This window comes from Pteronotus mesoamericanus, unplaced genomic scaffold, assembly GCF_021234165.1.
Source record: "Pteronotus mesoamericanus isolate MK-2021 breed Mesoamerican mustached bat unplaced genomic scaffold, CSHL_Meso_final contig_220, whole genome shotgun sequence".
Taxonomy (NCBI): domain Eukaryota; kingdom Metazoa; phylum Chordata; class Mammalia; order Chiroptera; family Mormoopidae; genus Pteronotus; species Pteronotus mesoamericanus.
In genome coordinates, this window is record NW_026555091.1 from 9,682,686 (window position 1) to 9,699,533 (window position 16,848).

General features: G+C 43.9%; 1 protein-coding gene across 1 annotated transcript; it reads left to right on the forward strand.

Moving 5' to 3' along the window:
- The first annotated feature begins 927 nt into the window (after positions 1-927).
- PURB (purine rich element binding protein B) lies at positions 928-9,333 on the forward strand. The gene has a single exon (XM_054571398.1). The coding sequence runs from the start codon at positions 973-975 to the stop codon at positions 1,897-1,899; it is 927 nt and encodes a 308-aa protein (XP_054427373.1). The 5' UTR covers positions 928-972; the 3' UTR covers positions 1,900-9,333.
- The last annotated feature ends 7,515 nt before the right edge of the window (positions 9,334-16,848 follow it).

Sequence of the window (16,848 nt, forward strand, 5' to 3'; positions counted from 1 at the left end):
ACTGCCTGAGGTCACGGGCTAGTGTGGGGGTCAGACCCAGGACGCGTGGCTGTCCTCCCACAGCCAGCCAGCCTTTTAATTCTTTAATCCATTCCTGTTTCTGCACGTGTCACACGAACAATGGGTTCTTCTGGGTTAACACGGAAAATGGTTGTGTCTGTGCATCGGGTGTCGATGAAAGCGCCGCCCTTCCCTGAGCTCTGCGTCCTCGGCACGTCCTGCTCCAGCCTTCGCCGCTGTTTTCCTGCGTGGTGATGACGGCATGACGTTTCCACGTAGGTGCCAGGCATTCTGCGAGGTATCCTGCGAGCCGCCGCTGAGTCCACGTTTATGGCGCACTCACCAGACCTCAGGGACTCCGCTAACCATTCCCCCTGGAGCATTTCCCGTCAGTCCCCTCAGGCTGGCTTTGTTCTGCTTGAGTTTACAGGACCCCAACATCCCCCTCCTTAAACGCCTCGCTCTTTAAAGTACCCGTACTAACTGCGTGCAGACACAACTCATCTACAATAAGTGCACTTACTCGAAGCGTACATTTCAATGAGTTTTGGCACAGCTAGGGAACCGGTACCACAAACAGGACGCACCGTCCCCACCAACCCCACGCCACCCCGGCCCAGGCGCCCGCTCCCCAGCCCCCGTCCGTCCCCTTTCCGTGACGCCACTTCTCTGCGCCCCGCCGCCGCCGCGCGGGGCAGTTCCGGCCGCGAGGACGTGGTGGGCGTGGCGTGTGGCGTCACGAGAGCGCGCGCCGGAAGCAGCTCGGGCCGGACGGAAGTGGCGGGGCGGGGCGCGGGGGCGATGGGGGGCGGAGGCCGGCGATGAGCGGCCGGAGAGAGTGAGCGGGACGGCGGCGAGGCTGGGGGGCCCCGGAAAGCGAGCCGCAGGGCCGAGGGTAGGGGCGCGAGCGCGGCGGGCGGCGGGCAGCGGCCAGGGCGCGGCGGCGGCGGCCAGGGCGCGGCGGCCGAGAAGATGGCGGACGGCGACAGCGGCAGCGAGCGCGGCGGCGGCGGGCCCGGCAGCTTCCAGCCCGCGTCCCGCGGCGGCGGCGGCGAACAGGAGACGCAAGAGCTGGCCTCGAAGCGGCTGGACATCCAGAACAAGCGCTTCTACCTGGACGTGAAGCAGAACGCCAAGGGCCGCTTCCTCAAAATCGCCGAGGTGGGCGCGGGCGGCTCCAAGAGCCGCCTCACGCTGTCCATGGCCGTGGCCGCCGAGTTCCGCGACTACCTGGGCGACTTCATCGAGCACTACGCGCAGCTGGGCCCCAGCAGCCCCGAGCAGGTGGCGGCGGCCGCGGCGGCCGAGGAGGGCGGAGGGCCGCGGCGCGCGCTCAAGAGCGAGTTCCTAGTGCGCGAGAACCGCAAGTACTACTTGGACCTCAAGGAGAACCAGCGCGGCCGCTTCCTGCGCATCCGCCAGACGGTCACGCGCGGCGGCCCCGCGCCCGGCGGCCTGCAGAGCGGCCAGACCATCGCGCTCCCCGCGCAGGGCCTCATCGAGTTCCGCGACGCGCTGGCCAAGCTCATCGACGACTACGGCGGCGACGACGACGATCTGGCGGGCGGCCCGGGCGGCGGCGCGGGTGGCCCCGGGGGCGGCCTGTACGGGGAGCTGCCGGAGGGCACCTCCATCACGGTGGACTCGAAGCGCTTTTTCTTCGATGTGGGCTGCAACAAGTACGGGGTGTTCCTGCGCGTGAGCGAGGTGAAGCCGTCCTACCGCAACGCCATCACCGTTCCCTTCAAGGCCTGGGGCAAGTTCGGGGGCGCCTTTTGCCGGTATGCGGATGAGATGAAGGAGATCCAGGAGCGGCAGAGGGATAAGCTTTATGAGCGACGCGGCGGGGGCAGCGGCGGCGGGGATGAGTCTGAGGGCGAGGAGGTGGACGAGGATTGAAACACGCAGCTTCCCTACGGGCCTCCCAGCCACCTCGTCCTCTCGTCGAAGAGCTCCCTTTCCTGTTCATCCCCAGTGAGCTAGTGCAGGGAGAGCGAGGGAGGCCCACAGGGAGAAAACAAAATTTTAAATAATGTAGTTAATTACGAGAAATGACCATAAGAGAACAGTCTCAGACAATTAGAAAAAAGCAGTAAAGTTCCAAGGAGCTGACAGCAACCTGCAAAGAGGGCAACAACGTCTCCTCAACCGAGCAAAATAGTCCTAGCTCTTGTGGTTTCCCAGCTGCGGGTCCTAAACCCATCAGGATAACGCTGGTGGGGATGGGTCCTAGCACGTTGTGGGCCAAAGAGCCCTTGCGAGTTACCCAGACCCCTTCATAACAGCTGAATTCGTGTTGTACTTGGGAACCTGGTCTAAAGATCTCTCCAGACCTCACTGTTGCAGTGTCTATCCCTTCACTTCCATTGAAATCAGCATTTTGGATTTGTTTTCATGGAATTCCTGAGAAGGGAGAGGACTTTGCAGTTACCCAGGTCTTAGGGTACAGGTTTCATGAAAAGGAATGCAACTTTAAGTATTCATGGACAGGGCAGAATATGAATTCAGGAAGTCACCGAGGAATATAGAAACAAATTGGATCTACATTGTTTAAAATGGTTTTGCACGATACCTGGACCAAGGCCAGTATCTTTTCCTTTTTTTTTTTTTTTTTTTTTTTTTGGCAGAATTTTTTACAGGAAGCAAATGGATTCAGATGTCAATCCTTGAACTAGAATTGGCTACTAAAATATTTTAAAAGTTGGCAGGTTTTTTTGAAGATGAAAGCAGTTTTACATTGGGGGTTGCTGAGATAGGCACAAGAAAAAAATCAGGCATAAAGCACAAGAAAAAAACTGTTTGAGTGGATTGGTTGCTGCTCACTAAAGTTCTTCCCCTGATCTCTTAAACATGGAGGTCATTACCAAGGAATGGCTTAGGTATGAATGAGAGCCAGATCCCTGTGGCTCCACCATGTGAGCCAGTGAATTGTGTCTAATTCGGCTGTTTCAGCCACTGATTGGCTGGATTTTAAACCATAAAACTTGAAAAAGGAACAGTGTGGCTACAAGCCTAAGCTTTAATGAAATACATGTCTCAGAAAAGTTGGAAATTAACCAAAACTGAAGTCTTCCTCTACCTTCAGTTTAATCTGTGGATTTGTACTAAAGATCCTCAGGTCCAGAATTCCAGCATCATTTATTATTTTTAAATAAATTTTTAAAAACTTGATCCATCGTATCAGTACCTCACAATCAAAGTTGGCAAATGATGGATGTGTGATTCAAGCAAGCAGCGTGCCCTTTGGAAGCTGAAATCCATCTGAATGGAGTCAAAACGAACATGAATATGCTGACTATACCCTGGAAGCATTTTTATACCATCTTGAAATTTCAACAAAAACTGGCTTTTGCTAGTTTATCCAGCTGTCTTTCAAGAATAAAAGTTGGGGTTTTCAAGGATCGCCTCTTCTATATTTTAAATGGATTTTCAGTAGAAATGGTTTTTACTAATCAAGTTAATCCCACCCTATCAAAAGGTATTTCTGGGAATGTCATAGACCTAGGTAACTTTGAATTGAATGGGAGCTATGTTCTTTCCAAAGTTTTTCAGGTAGGCTTGGTGCGACACCTTCTCAACCAGGAGGCAAGTAACCCCACCTCCACAATCTTAGTGTTTGTTTTTGTTTTTTTTTTTAACTGCATGACTGCCCTTTATTTGAGCTGCCTTTTAATTTATTGCGTACCCTTTTTATTATCTTATTTTGGTATTCAATATATACAATCTTTTTGTATTTATTGAGAAATAAGTAATATACAAAAAGGTCGTTTTCATTCATTGTGGCTGAGAGGGAGGGAAATAATCATGTATATAAAATTAGGCTTTTTAAAAAATTAGACTGTGATTCAGAATATTGTTAATCTTAGATTTTAAAAAAAGTGAAAGAGCCACAAACATTGGTGCCCTTTTCAGACAATTTCTCTACTCATCATCCACAGTAGACTTTTTAAACATTTTTTTAAAGCTTTTCTTTTTTAAAAATTTTTCTCCGTTGCAAAGAATGTTTCCTAAATTGTATGGGAGCAATAGTATTTTCGATGTTTTAATGACATCTGTATACTTGTACTGTATTTTGTACTACAAGGCAGCTGTTTTCAATGATGTCCTGCTGTATTTACCTATGTGTTTTGAGTGTTTTATTTCTTTGCTGCGGAGAACAAATCCCTGAATAGTTTTAGTAAAGGAGCTGAGAAACTAGCATTAGGTTTGCAGAAACTGTTTAAGTTTCGAACTCTGAGGCAGCAATGAAAATTAAGGTTGCAGCTATTAGTTGATTGCTGTAACTTTTTCATTTTCAAACCATGTACAATTCCTGTATAGACCAACTTGTTTTCTTGCTTCAGTGGTGGTTCTGTTGCTCAGCTGCAGTGAGCCAGTTCAATTTTGCAAAGGTGCGGTACCTCTCCTTTTTAAGGAGTTGGTTTATTCTTTTTTCTGTTCTTTTTGTTTGGCTGAATTGCAGTAACTAGCCTTGCCTTTCTATTCTGTAGAAATGACAGGGTCTTCACAATCCTCACCAGTGGCTACTAAGCTATAATTAGCTGAATAGAAAGAATGTGGAAGTGGTCTGAGGCATATAGAGTATATGCCAAGAACACTACCATATATGGAATCAGCTTTGGTTACCAGAGAAATTTTCTTAGTCATTAGACCATATAACAGTAATATATCATATGTAAATCTTTAGATATCAATTTGAGAATCCTCCAAAAAAAGGAGCAAAGAATGCATAAGCTATGTGTTGGAAAAGTAATTTATATTAAAATTTTGACCTGCCTATGTAAGATTAAGTGGTAAATGTCATAGTGGTGGGTTTTAAGTCTTAACCAATCTCAAAGGTTTGTTCTCCTGCAGGAGTGGTTGATGGCCTCTCTTCCCACTGCAGGAAGATTACAGAAGGATGTGGATTGATTGTAGCATTTCACTGATCCTCATTCCAGTCTCTAGGGACAATAGAAATCTGCAGAGCACAGAGACTACACTTTCAATGTGTGGTTTGTTAAACAAGGCAGTATTAATGGGCTACCTTTCAGATATTGCTTATTAAAAGAAAGAATCTTTGTTAAATCTAGGCAGAAAATGTTTTCAACCACTGCTAAGAACAGTGATTTAGGGCTTTTTCTGAACTTTGGCAAATATCCCAGCTAATAACATGTTCAAAATCATCCTATTCCTGAGAAGTAGGAAGTAAAATTTATTTTCTGATAATTGGTAGAACATTTGTTTCTTAAACTGCTGCGGTTACAGAAGTGGAAGTCCACAATACTAGGAACAGAATTGAAAGCAGAAAACTTTGACGAGATCCCACAGTTGCCTTCTGGTTTCTATTGTCCCTACCTATCATTAGTGCGGAACCGTAGTTCTAGTCAGCAGAGGATGTTGTCAGTGCATGTGCTGCACAGAACAAAGTGTAAATCTGGATGGCACCAAAAATCAAAGCAAAAACCAAACCAAACCCAGATACCCTATGTTACTATGGGAGGCTTGTAGGTGGTACAAATGACTACAGCTGTGATACAGACACAGCTGTTTGTCAAGTCACTTTCCATAATATTTACTGCAAAGTGATGGAGAGGCCTTCGGTGCAGGCAGCCGTTAACCTGCTTCCTTTGTTACCTCTCGATCACTTTGCAATAAATTGCAGGTCTTTTAAGAGATTCAAGCTTCAGTTTTCTCAAAACAAAACAATTATCCTGTCTTATCTGAAAATGCAGGGTTGTGGGCAGAAGAGGCTGGTTATAATAACGCCCTCATATTGAGTGGTCTATAAATGGCTGCACACTTCAGGCACTCTAGTTGCTGAGGATGCTTTGTGAAATGTGACCTTGACTGGCTCTACGGGGGGGTAGAGTGATATACACAAGGTGTTAAAAAGTGACAATTCACTTACATCTACCTTGCCTTGGGTGGATGAAATTAAGGAGAAGCTTGAGTGTGTAAGCTATGCACATAAGTATTCTTCACTGTAAATTTTGTTTTCATTTTAACCCAGTTATGGTACTTTGTCCAATGCACAACTGATCTCTCAGTAGATATTCATTTGAAAATAGTGTGGCCTTGATCGGTGAGAAGGGGAAGGAGAGAAGTGACTTTTTGCTTATGTAAAAAAATGACTCGTTTTCCAAGAGTCGTTCTGCAGCACTCAGTACCTAATGTGTTTGTTATTGGTCTCTTTTTTTGATTGGGGAAATTTAATGGTTTTGACCCTGGAGTTATTAATTCAGTTGTCTTCTATTTTTAGGAAGTATCAGAATTGCTCTGATAAGTACAAAGTTGACTGCTTTGATGTCCAATCTCAGGTTTTAGAATATATAGTGGTGTAAATCCCGCTGTTAACTCTTAAAAAACAGTTGTATTTAGTACACCCTAAAAGTCACATACATAAGGTCTGTTCAGAGAGCAGAGCCTCCCATCTTTTTGCTCCTTTTCCATTTTGTACTTCACTTGAGAAAGTGTGATTTTACATTGTATATTGCCATTTTAACCCTGGCATATTTTTCAAGATAAAGCACTTTTTGATCATGAAATACATAGAATCTTTGTGTAATGTGGATCATGGTTTCTCAGGCTCCCCTAGATAATCTGCTTATGAATATTATTCTAACTCTGTGTATGAAGAGTAGAAATCTTTGTTAATGTTAGAAAGTTTGTAGTATTGATCAAGAACGCATTTTGCTAGCTTCCAATGGATGAGACAGTGAACAATGCTGCATTCAGTTTATAAGTTACTTTCCCTTGAGCCTTAAGGTAACTTTTTTTGTCAACAACAGCACTGAAGTTAATAGTACATGAATGAGATTCAGTTTTCAGGGTTAGTTTTAGAGTACTGTAAATCAATTACATGTCTTCCTAAACAGTTACTATTCCCACTGAATAAACTGGGTAGTGGGTGTGTGGGTGGGACTGGGGGAGGGAGGAGATAGTTTGTAAAAAAGAAAAAAAAACCACATTTACCTTAAGAAAAACGTAAGACAAAAAAGAAAAAAGTGCATGTCAATGCCCTGTTTGAAATTCCAAATAGAAGGTAGAAATGGCAAGTCACAACTTCATTTCCCATTTTAATCTAGAAAAGCAGTCATTTTCAAATGTTAGACCCTAGAAGTTTCCAGAGATAGAACTGAATGTTGAGTTTTTCCGATTCAGCTAGCTAACTTTGCTGTTTAAAGTCACTGTTCCAGTCCTCGGTCTTAAAACTTAGTTTTGTTACTGATGAATTTAACAGACTCTTGATTTCAACAAATGTCCAGTTGTCAGTACCAGAAATTAAATTTGGAAAATGAATAAATAATACAATTGCATCATGAAGACTTACTACTCAAGGTAATTTCCAATTAGTATCTGTACCTCTGATCCAAGTAAGACCTTTACGAATGTATTTTATATTTCCTAATGAAACAGGGAATGTGTCACCAATGTAAGCACCTTTAGTCACAGTTTTGTACTTTGCATTTGAGAGTGTAACTCATGCCTCTCAAATTAGACATTGCATTTGGGACAGGCAAAGCCCTGATGGGATAGCAGCAGACGCTAAGTGGGTAGTTTCACTGCTCGGTAGGACTCCGATGAAGAGGGGACGGAGCTTTATTTGAGGCCAAAATGTTACCATTTCCCCATAGTAATTCTAACAAACTTTGATAAAAAGTATTACTGTGCTTATAATTAACATGAGAGTTTGAGTCTAGGAGCAAATTTCATTTTCCCCATGTCCTATGTAAAGTATCCCCCGGCCATGGACAGGAGAGGGCTGGTTTCTATCTTTAGTGTGATGAAATGTGGACGCAGTATTAGAGAAGAAATTCATTGTCCACTAGTATATTGTAAGTCACAAGTTTGTCTTTTTTTTGTCCCACCTTCAAAAATTTTAACAGCTCTTTCAAGAAAACGGATCTAAACCACCTGTTACTCCTGACAGGCAGCTTTTGTCCCCCATCTTACCTGGTGTCACAAGATCAGGCTGATTGAAAAAAAATATATTTGGAAATAGCAGTACAATATTTCCCCTTTTAAAATTGCTTTTTCAGGGACCTATAATTACAGGGAGAGTCCTAACAGTTGAAAAAAATTATTTCACTAAGCAATGTGTAGGAGTTTGGGAGTTTCATTTTCAACTCCAGATACGAGACACGCTTTTCTCCCAGCCCACAAGTCCCCTCTGTCTAAAAGCTCTGGATTCACAGAAGTTGAAGGACTGGGCAAGTGCAGAAACATTTTAAGTCAGAGCAGGGCATACTTATAAAGAGTGGTCAGTTCTGCAAATTATGGTAGCAGGCAAGTATGTTTGAGTTTTTTCAATGATTATCAATACTTGCATCATAATACGTATTTGGACCTCTTTTTCCTAAAGTTCTAGGGAAATTAGTAGGGATTCATGCTTGCTTTTGCACCTTCATGCGGGTGTTTTTCCATAATCATTTTTAAAAGTCCATTTGTCTTCTGAGATGTTTCCAGTCATATCTACCAGGGCTTCCTTCGACTAGATTCTTCACTCCACAGTGAGGCTGATGTCCTGCCGGTAGAGAATCTACAGGCATCATTTGAATGAAGTAAAGCCAAATCTTGACAGCAGGAGACAGAGCTTCCTGATCTAAATAGATGTGCAACTAGACTTTAGGTGGGAAGTTACTTTAAAAGGGGTTTGGGGGTGTCTTCAGTCTGTGTAAATACCCACATGCTGTGCATTGTAAACCAAGTGTATGTTCTTATGTGTGAATTCGTAGGACTGACTTATGCTTCAAGAGAAGCCGCACCTTTAATTTTATAAGGTCCCCTCCACCTGTAACCCTATAAATATTTGTAAATAGAACACTAAAATTTGTAGTGATAGGATCAATTTGGGAATATCTGCTGAGAGACCAAAAAGTTCATTTTTTTAAGTACCTTGGTTAAAGAGTAAAGATTATTCCTCTTATTTTTTAAAAGAAGAATGCACTTTAACAAACAGCTGCATGGGCAATTCAAACAAATCCGTGAAGTGCAGTACCCATTCAGAAACCATACTTCCTGGAAACCGTTCAAAAGCAGAGTCTAGTTGGGCTGTTGATCTCACTGCCTGGAGGTTGAAGCTCAGATTGTGGTCAATTTCTACATGAGCAGGGCTGCTTCAAAAGAGTGATGTGAATACAGCCAGAAGCTTCAGACAGGTCTCTAAAATGGCGGGTCCCGTAATTACCACTAACTAGCAAAACTGACAGAAAAACTCATAGAGAAAAATGTTTAAGAATCCTTACTGCTGGTGTGTACTCCTTACAATAGCAGACTTTTGCAAATGGAGTTTTACAGTCTATATTTAAAAAATTGTATGTTTGTAACAAATAAAGTATGCTGAAAAGTGAATGACAGTCTTATGCTGGTGTGTCTGATTTCCTTTTACCCTGGTGACTGGGAGGGAGATGCCACGTTCTATCTGCTGGGGCTTATAAATGGGTCTGGAATTAGGTGAGTTCCCACTGTAAGCGATCTGTGGAGCAAAAGTTGCAAGTGAATTTCATGCTTCGGTTCCTTTCCCAGACAGGCCTCTTGTCACTTCCTCTACTTTCTTCCTTTTATACTGGCTTTTGGGCCTTGTCATTTCCAGCGGGCGTGAAGAAAGTGTTCGCTCATTGTGTATCATCAGAACTGACTTCTTGCAAAGTAGATTAGGCCTGTCTTATGCCAATGTTGGTGGAGAAATAAAATTGTTACATCCATAGATCCCAGCCATGGTTCCCGATGTTCACCTCAGGAGCCCCTTTATACTCAAAATTTACTGAAGAACCCCCAGAGAGCTTTTTCTCTTTCAGGGTTATAATAATGGATACCTAATACATGAGCAATGGAACCTTTTTTTAAAAAATCCACATCCCAGGATATATTTGTTTTTTTGTTTTAGAGAGTGAGAAACATTGATCAGTTGCCTCCCATATATGCCTGGACCAGGGATCAAACCTATCGTCTAGGCATGTGCTCTGACCGAGAATCGATCCTACAGTCTTCTGGTGTACTCCAAAAGTACTCCGTGCTCCAACCAACTGAGCCACCTGGCCAGGGCAGAAATTAAACCATTTTTAAGAAAAAAAATACATGTTCCAGTCACTATCAGCAATGACCATCACATCACTTAGCCTCTGGACAACACTAAACTTGGCAAGATAATGAACATGAACAAGGCCAGGAACAATGTTACGAAAGTAGTTTTGACTTTTGGACTCCCTGAGATCCTTGGGGGGTCTTGGATCGCCCTCTGAGAACCCCTAAAGTAGACTGGGGTATAAAAAGAATGCCTTTCTGAAGATTGGGGATGGAATTGGAGAAAACTAAGCTAATTAATCCTTTAGTTCTCCCCGTGTTTTCTTCATAGTAGGAGCTCTCTAAAATAATTGCTACCACCGCCACTACATGCACACTTATACAGTATGGCAGTGGGCCACAGCATGGCCGGCCGCAGAAGCACTTGGAGAGCCTTTGAATGCTGATGCCCAGGCATTACCCTGACCAGCTGGACCAGAATCTTTGGGACATAGACACAGAATGTTTTGTTTTAGCTTGTTAGGCTCTCCCCTGTGAGTGGGATGAGAGGCTGGGGGATCTCGTGTCAGGAAGAGAAGGGGATGGAGGGCTGGGAATCTGTTAGAGGAAAACAAAAGAAATGCAGGGCCGCAGAGGACTCCAATACATGGCTTTAACCTGTGACTGCTGTGCTGAAATTACCCACAACCATCACTTAAACCCCCAAATAGCTAATTTTGAAAAATGTTTGCAAATGGAATGGTGGAGCATTGTGTCAGCTGTGCTCTCACCAGGGGCCTTACTCGCACACAGAACCCTTTAGCATGTATCGGTCACTTGGAGGGCTTCTTGAATACCAGTTCCTGCACGTCTGGTTCAGCTGGTCTGGGTGGAGCCTGAGAAGCTGCATTTCTAGCAAGTTTGGAGGTGATGTGTTGCTGCTGGCCAAGGACCCACTTTGAGCCTCACTGCAGAAATCACAGAAGTTTGTGGAAATTATCTCAGTGTCACCAACTGACAGGCCTCTCAGGAAGCCTTCACCCTGGTGCACTGGTTCTGCCATAGCTTTGCTGAATTTTTCAGCTTGGTGTGAGTGCTGGATGCAGCCAGGCTGCAGCCTGAAGGGTTCCTTTGAAGCCAACGCCTCGAGGAATAGGGGTATGACTTCCGAGTTTTGTGAGTTAGGTTCTGTCCTGACTTTGTCGTAAACAGCGACTTTGGGCAAGTATCTTTAACACAAAAATCCCTAAGGCCCTGCAACAGTGTTTGGTTTCCTGGAGACGGGATTGGGATTTAGGGAGACAAGAGCCACCTGGTGGTCAGCACTGAAACTTTTAAATAACCCTTTGTGAGGTCAAACCATTCGCAAATTCATTCACTCGGTTCTTTATTGGGTAGCTATGTGCCAGTTAGTATACTAGGTGTGGACTTATGGTCCAGATGGGACTTATCAGTTTAGTGGGTCAGGAGGTAAAGTAATAGAACTAGGAGGCAGTAAAGTACATTGGATTAGAGCATTCTTAGGGATCAAAAATTCTGGTTCATGTTTACCTCGGTATCTAGACTAGGACGGGTTGCAGCTCAAATTTGCTACAGATCTCCCTTCTCAGTAAAACACCTCTGTGAATCTCAAATCCTAAGAAGCCACTCCCCTAAGCCCCAGGGAGGAAGTGGGTGGACAGAGGAAGGAAGGAGTGGGAGAATTCACTAAGCCCAGTCTGTGTTCTTTCCGTTTTCCCTCTGGCATAACTGACCGTAGAGTTAGGATCTGGGAGGGGTGAGGCCCCATAGCTGAGTTTGTTTCTCAAGCTCTTGCAGCTAGTGAGCACTCGTGCTAAACTTTGAACAGGTTCAGCAGGTGTTCCTTCTCCTTGCCCACACTTCCCTTGAGAGAGGTAACAAGCAGGTTCCTAAAGGAACCTGAGTAAACCAGTCTCCCTAGATAATAAGCAGACCTCAATTCAAGCAATAGAGAATTTATTTGGAACCTCATTCCTGACCCCGGCCTTCACTGCTTACAAGAGAAAGCACCACTGAAAATACAAAAAGAGATACTCCCACACTGGCCAGTGTGGCTCGGTTGGAGTGTAGTCCTGTAACTGAAAGGTTGCGGGTTCGATTCTTGGTCGGGGCCCATACTTACGTTGCAGGTTCAATCCCAGTCTGGGTGCATGTGATCCACAGTCCGGGCACTTACAATTTCCCGTCCAGGAGAGTACGGGATGCAACCAATTGATACTTTTCCTCTCTCCCTTCCTCTCTCTCTAAAAACAATGAAAAAAATATCCTCAGGCGAGGATTTTTTTTAAAAAGATACTTCCCATGCAAGATACAACTTCTCAATTTCCATGACACTTCATGTAGACCTCTCAGTGGGCCCAATTCAGGTTTTGTAACTAGTTAATGTAAAGAGTGAACACATATCTGAACCAGTTCTCTGACCTGCTACATGACAGTGCCACAGAAAGGACAACACTCCTATGCTAAGAGCTTCATATGACACAGGACAGATCCACAAAACTCTGCAGAACCTCTGATGGTTTCTGCAGAAAGGCTGTCCTTCAGACTTAGATGAGGGTCACACTCATCAGTGTTTTCAGGATATGATATCTGAGAACAAAATAGAAATATTGCCCCAAAGTTAAAAAAAAAAAGGCTGATATGATTCATTTGTATCAATGACCAAGAAATAAAATTATAGTCTTCTATCAGAATGAACTTCTCGGGATACCCAACCCAATTATAAGTACCTATAGTAAGTACCCTCTGTATGTTACAATCATGTTTTCTCTTGTCAGAACACAAATGGTTCCAAAATCACACTGCAGGAGTGATCTAGAACCACTCAAGACCCAATATGAAATCAGTGACATGGAACTATGAGGACCTGAAAATAGTCCCTTTTATGCTATTTAATATTTTCACTATCCTAGATATCAAATCAAGAAATAGCCAAGTTAGTCCTGGCTGGTGTGGCTCTGAGGAATGATCACCTGCCTGTGAACTAATAGGTCACTGGTTCAATTCCCAGTCAGGGCACATGCCTGGGTTGTGGACCAGGTCCCCGGTTAGGGGTGTGGAGACAACCAACCAATGTTTGTCTCTCACATCAATGTTTCTTGCCCTTTCTCCCTCCCTTCCCTTCTCTCTAAAAATACATAATAACATCTTTAAAAAAGAAATAGCCTAGTTAATAAATGAGCAGTGACCCATTTATTCAACTGTATCAGGATTCCCAGTGGTCATTTACAGAGCATAGGTTGGGAGGATGCACTGAGGCTTACGGGAACAGCACTGGCCCATACCCAACCATCACACATGGTTCCCCCTCTTCTCACTTTCAGGACTCTACCAAAAAGCCCTCCAAGGACCCTTAGACTGCCCCACCCTCAAAATTGTTATGTCCTTTGCCTATTTAACCAGTACCCCTCATAATTGGTGGGAATCTTTACTGGCAGTTATAATCACCAAACTTTCGTTTATTTTAAAAATTAATGCACACTCATTTTCACAAATGTGAACAGTAGAGAATCACCATAAAGAAACAAAATGAATGTGCTCTTTAGCCAAATCCCCTCCTTAAAGGTAACTACTGTTAAACAACCTAGCATCCAGTCTTTTAAAAAGTTTGATAATTGAAAAAAATCTCAGCACTGTTAAGTGGCTGTTGCATTTGTATATTTATTGAAAAATCTGTATTAGCTAAATAGGTTAAATGACAAGGAATTCCTGTTAAGTACATTAATGGCTATTCCCTGAGGGCATTTTCTAATATACATCTCTTATTAACTATGCCGCAAAGTCAACAACTGCTATGCAGAAATTAAATTGAGAAGGAATTTAATCCATTATTTTAGGTTTCATTCATTCAGGCACAGGCACCTACACCTTCTCTAGTTGTAAAACAAAAACTCTTGGGCCTCTGGAGTTGAGAAAAATGTCCTTATTTTATGAGTTCTGATAAATGGAACATTTGCTGTTTATGCTGCATGCATCCGTTTTACTCTGTATTTCCCTTTCAGTAAACAACTTACATTTAAAATTAAGTCATTAAGTGAAGTGAATCTTTGCTGAGAATTTATTCAACTGGGTACAGAAATCCAGGTGCCCTTAGCTTTTATGGTACAAAACTGTTTAGTTTAGGAGTAAGAAAATTTGCTGCCACTGTTTTTTTGATACACTCTATGACCTACAGTGTGTGCTCTTTGTATATAAAAAGAAGATCTGACCCTACCTACATCTAGCTGCTTCTGACTTTGAAGCTTTAGCTTAGAATTCAGAAACAGCCTTTTATGAATATACAACTCGTATATTGTGTCTCCTGTAATGCAAAGTTCAGAACATAAAGGCAGGGTCCCCACCTTTAGCATAAATAATATACAAAGAGAAAGCATGTTAGGTTCTCAGGAAGAATGACAGAAAACCGTCTTCTGAGGTAAGGAAAGTTTTTGTCAGCAATGTGGAATGTTCTAGTCCAGCAGCTGCCAATTTTCCTGCAGGGAAAACCCAGCTGGCGACATCACTCAGGCAAGTGAGTCATCGGGACAGTGGGAACTCATCTGCCTGCTCCTCATCTGGCCCACACCTTTTCTGGGGGGTACTGCAAACTCTTTCGGTTACAACTAATGAACTCTCCCAGACCTTTGTCAGCTCAAGGTTTCTCTTTTGACTTGGGACAGAAACAAGTGTGCAGGAGATTTGGGGTTTTTTTGTTGTTGTTGCAGTGTTTCTACACTGTAACTACCAGTCTTTGAAGGCTTCTGAGGGAGCACTTCAGCAGGTTGATTCATTTCCTGACAATCCATTTTCTATGTAAATGTATAAAAGAAAGCAAATTCTCTTTAAGAAGAAATTCCAGCACCATTTGTCACACTGTGCTTTCCCTGTTGAATTTCACTGTTGAATTTTTCTTTTTAAAAATAATTTTATTTATTACTGTGAGAAAGATGGAAACATTGACTTGTGTTCTACTTAATTATGGATTCATTGGCTGATTCTTGTATGTGTCCTGACCAGGGATCAAACCCACAACCTTGGGTTATAGGGATGACACTCTAACCAACAGAGCTACCCAGCCAGGGCCCTCACTGAATTTTCTTGACATCCTTGTCAAATACCAAATGACCATAGGATTCTAATTTATTCCATTGGTCTATGTCTAGCACACTGTCTTGATTACTGTAACTTTTAGTAAGTTTTGAAATCCCAAAGTATACATCCTCTAATATTATTATTTTTCAAGATTATTTTGGCTATTTTGATTCTCATATATTTCCATATGAATTTTAGGATGGTCTTGTCAATTTCTACAAAGAAGCAAGCTGGGATTCTCCTCAATCTTTAGTTTTTTTCAACAATGTTCAGTCGTTTTCAGAGTATAAGTCTTGTGTTTCTTTTGTGAAACTTGTTCCCAAGTACTTTATTCTTTAAGACGCTCTTGTAAATGGAAATGCTTTCCTTTAGTATTTTGTACGTGTGAATATACTGCTCACTCAAAAGTTGACTTAGGTCAGATTTCCCAGGAAGCAGACTGTAACAGGGATTTGCCTTTAAGTTTACTGTGGAATGTTAGTCTTGAAGAAAATGAAGGAAGCAGGATTAAGTGGAGGGAGGAACTGAACTGTGATGCAGCCTCACACGGGAAAATCTGGAGCTGGAATGGCCCTCCAGAGTTGTCCCAAATTAAGGCAAAGACCCACCAGTCACTGGAGGTGTGCTGCCCCCTGAAAAGGGGTATAACTGTGGACAATGCAGCTCCTTTGGGCCAAGTACAATTTGTGAGCAGAGTATTGACCAATGACCAGTCCACATTCTCAGGAGCTGAGTGATTAAAGCGGCTGGGTTTTGAAATGACCTTTTGAACGACGCACCTCAGCTCGTACACCAGTGGTTCTGATTTTGGTGCCCCTCCAGCCTCTGACTCAGTTGGTGTGGGTTTGGGGCCAAAATCTGCATTTCTAACCAGTTCTGGGTGATGCTGCTGCTGCTGGGCTAGGGGCCACATGTTGAAAATCAGTCGTTAGACTCTATCATACTGGGATAAATCCATCAGTTGAATAATTTGTTCATGTTTGGTAGTTTCTTTTATAAATGCTAATGCTCAAAATTCCCAGTTAGATTGGTTTGCCTTCTGAGCTCGCACCGCCTTCTTTGAAAGTCTTGCTCACTGCAAACTAGCTCGTATTTACTAACACACTTTACTAAGGAGCACTTTCTGTTTACAGCTGCCAGGAAATTTCCGCCCACTTTCCTTCAGTCCGTGGGCCTCAGTCTACTTCTGCCACCTCTAAACAGCATATACACATCAGTGAAGAGGCTATTTTGCGCACGGCGAAAACCAGATTATTTAAACCTAACTCCATTTTCATCAAAATCTGTTAATGACACGGATGCTGAGGGGCGGAGAGTGGAGATCAAATGAAGTTCCTGTCAGGAGTTATTCATTGGACGTTTACCACCTGCTTCGTCCAGGGCTACGGACCCCCTCGCGCATCCCTGGAACCTGTCAGATGGGCGCGGCTTGTTTAAGTTCTACTCCCAGCCCCCGGCCCCAGGTCACACACCCGGCAGTGCAGTGGTCTGGGTGCAAATTCCCGCACCCAGAAGTGTTACTCGTTCCCGTCGTTCCCCAGGAGACATTTCCGGGCATTTGGTTCTGTGTCCGAGGGAGGCCAGTACCCGCGGCACGAGGAGGGCTGGCGGGGGCACGTCCCCGTGTCGCCGGTGAGGAAGGCGGGAAGGCCGCCGGGGGGTGGTTAAGAGACAGCCCGCGAGAGCTGAGATGGGGGTTCGTTTCCAATGAAAGCGAAGGCAAAAGCCAGGAAACGCGCGGAGGCGAGCAGCGGCCAAGCGTGGCCACGCCGC